The 7,558-nt window shown below is 35.6% G+C and overlaps 1 protein-coding gene across 2 annotated transcripts in view; it reads left to right on the top strand.

The window, feature by feature from the left end:
- The first annotated feature begins 220 nt into the window (after positions 1-220).
- Positions 221-7,558, top strand: part of GCC2 (GRIP and coiled-coil domain containing 2) — a 28,073-nt gene continuing 20,735 nt past the window's right edge. Inside the window, exons 1-6 of one of the 2 annotated variants that reach the window (XM_014306627.2) lie at positions 221-283; positions 942-1,026; positions 2,098-2,165; positions 3,269-3,373; positions 4,190-6,652; positions 7,325-7,394. In XM_014306627.2, coding sequence (XP_014162102.1) covers positions 242-283; positions 942-1,026; positions 2,098-2,165; positions 3,269-3,373; positions 4,190-6,652; positions 7,325-7,394 — 2,833 coding nt within the window. In that variant the 5' untranslated portion in view covers positions 221-241. The remainder of the gene's footprint in view (positions 284-941; positions 1,027-2,097; positions 2,166-3,268; positions 3,374-4,189; positions 6,653-7,324; positions 7,395-7,558) is intronic. The other variant, XR_004081640.1, reaches the window with a different exon arrangement.

Genomic DNA, 7,558 nt, shown 5'->3' with positions numbered 1-7,558 from the left:
GGGAGCTTTCCATTCTGCTGTTCTAATAGTCACAGTAGATCTTTTTCCACTATCTTTCTGACTCATCCTACAAATACATGTTTTAAAAATTTTATTTTGCTTTTTTTCTTGTGCTTTCACTATATTCAGTTCCTCTCTGTTTGGAGACTTTCAGTTAGTTCTTTTGGTAGTCTTACACCAAAAAGTCTGTTACTGCAGAGTGTACTTCATTTTGTTGTAGGTTCAAGATGCTGGGCAGGAGATGGTGGCATCTTCTGGGACACCAGGATCAGGCAAATCAAAGGTAATCAGTCCTCACAAACCTAATTTATTTGGATAGAAGTAGTTGCAAGGGTTAGCATGCAGGCTGTGACTAATAGGAAGACAAAGATATTTTTAACATTTCTTCTAGACAGGAAAAATTAACTTATAAACATTAAGATAAAGTGTTTTGGAAACCATGAGGAAAAAAATCTCTTTTTGATATGTTCACTTCCTGTTATATTTGATAAATTATTAATAGCATCCAGTTTTGGCAGCAGTCTTTTTCATAATGGACACAGACATCTTTGCATACAGTGGAAGTAAATTTAAACAATGACAATGTTAGGTCAGCATGCTATTTTCGAAATATTGTTCAAATTGTATTACTGAATTGTAATCCTTCCTAACTGTTTTCCTAACCAATGCTGCCCAATTGCGTGCTTCAGAATTGTTTCAGAAAAGTACAGAATGAGGAGTAGTTTCTGTTACTGTAATTGAAATAACAGAATTGGATAACAGAACATCAGTAACTTGGATTGTTATTCTTCTTTGAAATGTTACACTTCTTGCAAATGTGTGGTAAGAGTTTCTTGTCCTAAAATTCAGCTTTTTGGAAGTCAGATACTGAAATGCCTTGTTTCTATTTCCCTCTGGGTTAGAGGAAACTTGTTTTTCCCTGATATATACTTGCTTTACAGCTGGACACATTGCCCAAAGAAGACCTCATCAAGTTTGCAAAAAAGCAAATGATGCTTATACAGAAAGTGAAGTCAAGATGTGCAGGTATTTTACTGGAAAGTGCAATTTCTGCCTTAATGCTTGACACTACCTGACCTCTTCAAATATCACTGTGTGTTTTTGAGAGGTAGATTTAAATTCTAGGCAAAAATACTAGATTTTATTTTTCTTCAATTTTGCTCTTTATGGTGGGAGGATAAGGACTGAAGTAATTTGATTAAGAAAGAGAAGAAAAGAAGCATTGCTTTTGTCGGGTATTAAATTAATTTTGGTCTGACAGTATGGCATGATGGAACAGTGTAGCTTGTGGAAAAGTTGAAGTGGGATTTGTCATTGTCTCTTCCCCATATTGGTGCAGGTTGCTTTTCAGGAAGCAAATGGGAGGAGGAATGTCTGGTATTTTTTTGCATAATTAGTAGAGTTTAGTTTGTTGTAGAGAACAATGACTTCTTTGATAGATTACTACTTTATATTTGATCATTTATTGCTTTAACAAGAGATTGTAAAATATACCAAACAAATTTTTATGCTTAACCTAAAAGTACCTGTAAATCTGTGCTTTCATTTGCTGTCCTTGTCCACTCTGCAGTCTCTTTTCCTCTAGTGGCCCACTACTTGGACTGGTGCCACTTCCCCTTGTTTGGAATGACAGTTATGCTGACTGCTGGTAGCTGCCCTCTGAAACAATAAGGATACAGAAATGGGCTGTACCAGCCTTTTCCTCAGTGTGGTTATTCATAAGATCTTGTTCTTCTGCTTGCTGCCTATTTTTAGAGAAACAGTAGAAACTGAGTATCTTTCCTCTGATTTAAATTGACCATGAAATAGAAGGTAAGATGGATGATCTTCAGAAGACTTTCTATCTGTTGTCCCTCTATCCAAGCCAGGAAGTTTTGCTTCCTCAGGAAATCATGCTCGGTGTCAGGACTGGAGAAATAGTACGGAATATTTATTCTCTTTCTGTTAGTCCTGTCTATCACTCAGTAACAAACAAAAATTGGTGATGTAAAAGACTTCTCTGATTTGAATAGAAGTGTTGTCAGGCACAGGATTTACTAAAATTTGCTACTGTGATGCAGCATCAATTCATACTGTAACATTTCTTTACATTTTAAGAACTGGAGAAAGAAATTGAAGAACTCAGATCTAAAGCAGCTACTGCAGGAGCTGATGATATTATTCAGGTAGGAATATGTAGTTGTTTTCTATTGTATTATGTAAAGTTAGCTGAAATAAATCCACAGAAATAATTTGGTAAAATGTCAATAGCTTGAAAACCATTATTCAAATTGAATGGAATCAATCTGAGGAGTCCAAGACACTTCCTAAAACCTTTTTTTTTCCTTCTCCCCTCACATCCCTACTCCACTCGCCAGCAAACACTCTTGGCTCTGTGAGGAATAGTACAAAGTAGTACACTTTCCAGGCAGAGCTTACCACAGCACTTCAGTACTTGAAGGGAGCTTATAAGATGTGGACAAACTTCAGAAGGGCCTGTTGCAATAGAACAAGGGATAATGGAGTTTTAAACGAAAAGAGGGTTGATTTAGATCAGATATAAGGAAGATTTTTTTTTACACAGAGGGCAGTGAAACATTGGAAAAGGTTGCTCAGAGAGGTGGTAGATTCCCCACCCTTGGAAATATTCAAGATCAGGTTGAATGGGGTTCTGAGCTACCTGATGGAGTTGAATGCAGGGGGTTAGACTAGATAGCCTTTAAAGGTCCCCACCTACCCAAACTATTCTGTGACTCTACAAATGTCCCCAGCAAGATTTTTCCTTGTTTGGCTGGTTAGACCAGCTTTTGTTTGTTTTGGAGTGACCATTGCAGAAAGACTTTAGCCATTTAGAAAAGTTCTGAGATAATAATTTGATAGATTAGAAACACATAATTCAAGTTGCATGTCACAAGAAATGCTTTCAGGATCTGTTTTTCTCAAGATATGGATCATAGCATGCGAAAGTGAAAATTGATACTGAGGAGGAATTTCTCAATTAGAGAATTGTTTTGAATAATTTGGATGGAGATTTCTTTTCTACAGAAAGGGAACTTCACCACCATCACCTGGTAATCAAAAGTTAGCTGATCACAATTTTTAAAAGAACCCAAAATCATTGTTTTAGTCTCGCTGTTTCATATCAGTTTTATTTGGGCTGAAAGCAATTTTTAAATTGCTGACTGATGTGTTTATTTGACAAAAAGTGTCATAATCTATATGTGAGTTTCTACACTGTTTCCATTGTTAAGAAACCCTTCTTTGAGTGTTCTTTTTCATTTAATATTAGGCTCTCACAGAAAGGCTGGATGTGGTGCTTCTGGAAAAAGCTGAAAGTCAGCAGCAGTGCATAGCTCTGAAAAAAGAAAATGTTCAAATAAAGCAAGAAGCAGAGGTACTGAAATGAGCCATGGAACATTACTGAAATATTTCAGAATTTTATTTATTTTCCAGGTTTGCTTGTTGTGTATCTAATTTTAATCCCTTTTTTTACTTACCTGTGTTCTGTCTCTTTAAAAAATCTTTAAAAATCTAAAGGCTATATATATTAAAGCATATTTTCTCTGTACCCCCTAGTTTATAGTAATAAATAAAAAAATCTTATACATGCTGTCTAGATCCACAGCTGCAAGAAGAATTCAGTCTTGCATTAAAAGCCTACATTGGCTTCAGTCAATCAGCTCTGTCTTTCCATGGGAGCACGAGTTTACCTTTACAAGGTAAACCTTTAGATTTTCATGTGAGGCTTACCTTTAGATATTCATAAGAAAGAGCCTGTCAGCCAAGGCACCTATATTGTATTGAGATTATATAAATAATCTCATTTAATGAGAAAGTGAAGACTGAATTACTTGCAATTGATGGATATTATTATATTCCAGATACCTGGATTTGATGCTCTAAAATTAATCTGATCTTTAATGCATTATCAGAATAGTTGCTAAAGCTGAAGAGCATCATGACCATTTTGTGAAATTATGCTGGTAAACATGATCTAGGACTTAGCTTTCCTTTCTCATTTTGCAAATGTTCTCATGCTCTGTATAGTGTCTTCTGGATCGAGTTGTCCTGATACAGTTAGATATTTAAAAACTATGATAGTTTTTAAAACTGTGGACTACTACATTTTCTAATTCATCATTGTAAACAGTGTACTTGGAAATATTGTGTGCTAAATTACCAGTATTTAATAATTTGCTTGTTTCTTTAGGCTGCAGTGGCTAAAACAGAAGAATTACAGAAGCAACTGGAACAATCAAGAATTGACTCTCTGGAAGAAATAAAAGCTCTGAAGAGTGAATTAGCAAATGCACAATGCAAGCACAATGAGGATTTAAAAAAGCTAAAGATGGAATTAGATGAACAAGTGAAGAAACAAATGGAGCTGGTGCAACAGGTTGAATGTTACAATGATAGTCAAAAAGAAGTTAAAAGATTACAAGATGATGTCCAAAGAATTAAATCTACTTATGAAGAGCAAATTTTGTGTCTGAACAAGCAGTTGGAAGCTGTGAATGAAGACAAAAACAAAGAAGTGACAAATCTGCAAGAAACTATTAAAAGCACCTCTCAGTGTTACCATAATGAAATAAAAAATCTGAATGAAGAGCTTAAAAAATTAAAAACTGCTCATCAGGAAGAGGTGTCAGAACTAATGCATCGGATTGAAATATCATCTAAAGAAAATGAAGAAAAGCAAAATCAAATAAATCAGTTGCAGCATAATTTGGCAGAGAAAAATGCCAAGGATGAAATACATGCTCAGACTGACCAGCGTGAATATGACTTGGAGCAGCTGAGAGAAGTGCTACATAAAAATTTAGAAAACAAGATAGATGTTGCAGATACACAAGAAGAACCTTGTGTAAAAGCAAAAATGGAGGAAAAAGTTAGGTACCTGGAGCATAGTTTAGAAGAACTCCAGTCCCAACATAGTATATTAAAAGATGAGTTAACTTATATGAGCAATGTCAAGATGAAACTGGAAGAGGAAATCCATCGTATGAAGGATGAGTTCTTTCATGAGCGGGAAGACTTGGATTTTAAGATAAATGAATTGCAGCTTACTAAAGAAGATTACTGCTGTGTAATTGAAAAACTAAAATTGGAGCTTCAAGCAGCAGGACAGCACTATGAAACTGCTGCAAAAGAGCACAAATTAGAGATACAGAATCTGAAAGATCAGCACCAGAGAGAAATTTCTGAACTAAATGAAACTTTATTATCTGGTTCTGAAAAAGAACAGATGGCATTAGTTTTTGAAATGCAGGAACTTAGAGAACAACTTGAAAAGGTAACTCAGGAGAAAGAAGAAGCAGTGTCCAATTACAACAGCCTGAGAGAAACAATGGAAACTCTACAGGCTGAGCTAGGTGAATCTGCTGGAAAGATCAGCCAGGAGTTGGAATCAATGAAACAACAGCAAGCTTCTGATGTCAGTCAACTGCAACAGAAACTCCGGGCTGCTTTCAATGAAAGGGATCTTCTTCTTGAAAATGTAAATCACCTCCAGGAAAAAGTAAAAAAATTTTCAGAAGAGACAGGAGAACTTAAATGTAAAATTGTTAGTCTTCAGGAGGACAATAGTGCAATGGCAAGCTCCATTGACCAAAAAGAGATTACTGTAAGAAAACTGGAAGAGAAGATCACTGCTCTTACTGATCAAAACAGGGATATTTTAAATGATGTAAAATGCTTGAGTGAAGATAGAGAAACCCTTCAGGAAACATGCAAGCAAAAACAAGTTAGAATTCAGGAACTTCAGCAAGAAGTAGATTGTGCTAACCAGGACAATAATGACCTGAAGCAAAAGGTAGAGGAATTAACAGAGAGACTGAATGAAGCTTTAATTTCTAAGGGTGAAAATGCTCAAATGCTAGAACAATTAGAAAAACAGATTGAATCTCTGGTGCGTGATAAAGAGCAGCTTTCATCTGAAGTGCACACTCTCCGTGAGGAAAATAAGAAACTCATTCAGGAAAAAGGTGAATTAAGTGAAGAGCTGGGAAAGACTACATCTGAAAAAGATAGTTGTTCAGTATTGAAAGAGCAGTCTGAAAACTTAGAAAAGAAACTACAAATAATGGCTGCAGAAAAAGACCATATATCAACATTACTTGAAAATGAACAAGTGCACACATCCCTTGTAAGAACTCAGCTGTACCACTTACTTGAGCAAGTGGGTTTCAGCATTTCAGATTCTAATGAAGAATATGATTCTCTTAACTTGTTAAAAATTGCAAGTGAATGCTTGTCAAAAATTAAAGAAGAGCAGTGCCTTGCTCTTCAAAAGGAGGAGGAAGTAATTAGTTTGCAGCGAGAAGTTGAGAGATTAGAGGAAGAAAATGCAGCTCAACATAGAGAACATAGATCCCTGATTCAGGATTTTGAAAAAGAGAAGAATCTTTTGAGAGAAGAACTGGAAGGACTGTTGTCTGAAAAAGAAGCGCTTCAACGTGATATCCAGGAGTTGAGAAATGCCAGTGAAAAAACAAGGATTGAAAATCAAGATCTTTTAGCTAATACTGAAGAGATGAGTCAAAAACTTGCTCTTTATGAAAATCAAATACAAGAACAGCAAAAAGGATCTGAAAAACAAGACGACTTAAATTTCATTCTGGAACAAAAGGAAACTGAGCTTAGAAATGTGAAAGACGAACTGAGTTCTCTAAAGGTTATATTTTGTTATTGAAGTATAAAGACTAAACCTCTAAAGTCTTCAAAATTAAGGTTCAAAAAATACTTTCAATTCTCTCTTTTCTGTTTTTTTTTTTCCTTTTTTTCCCTTGGCCTGAAAGTGAGTCTCCCTTGTAGAAAGCACATATTTCTGACTTTTCTAGCACCTCAGAATTCCCTTCTTCCCCCCAAGAAAAAAAATGAAACAAAACCAATCATAATGCTTTTTTGATAAAAGTTGCTTGTAATTGAACCTTTATTCCTATCAATATCCCTTGAAGCAATCAATTGACTAGATGGACTACCTAACCTCATAATCTTTCACCTCTGACTTTCTGGGTTCCATCTCAAACAAAGCTTCTTGATCTGCATTAGCTTCAGGTCTTGGGAAGTGCTGGTTTTGTAAAGCTGACAGCTGCAGAATGAGGGGGTCTCCCCTTTTTTACCCTTGGACAGGATGGAAAGCAGCTCTTAAAAGATTGGAATGTTCTGCTTTCAGCATAACTGTACTTTCATCAAGCTGATACAAAGTTGCTCATAAAGGCTTTCCTGATTGTAAGAACATAAACAGTTTTAGCTGTAGCTGAAACTTCTGGTGCCTTGTTAGGGACAAAACAGGTACCACAAAGAAATGTTTGTAATACTTCTTATATCTTTGTTTATAATACAGAATTTAATGGAAACAATGACTGAGAAAACTGATGAACAGTCTTCAGTAGCAGAGCTTCAAGAAAAAATTGGTATCTTTCTCACTTTTTTCTTTTATACATGATCTGGCTTCTTTGGATTGTTACCTTTTCTTTCTTTGCATGATTGCCCTGTATTTCCACAAGTTGACGAAGACATGGATATTAAGTATCTTCCTGCAGTATTCCCTCCACTGGGAATTTAAAACGTTAGCAAT

This window comes from Geospiza fortis, unplaced genomic scaffold, assembly GCF_000277835.1.
Source record: "Geospiza fortis unplaced genomic scaffold, GeoFor_1.0 scaffold192, whole genome shotgun sequence".
In the NCBI taxonomy this organism is placed as follows: Eukaryota; Metazoa; Chordata; class Aves; order Passeriformes; family Thraupidae; genus Geospiza; species Geospiza fortis.
The sequence above is the reverse complement of the archived record's forward strand: the minus strand, read 5'-3'. Positions and strand labels throughout refer to the sequence as shown.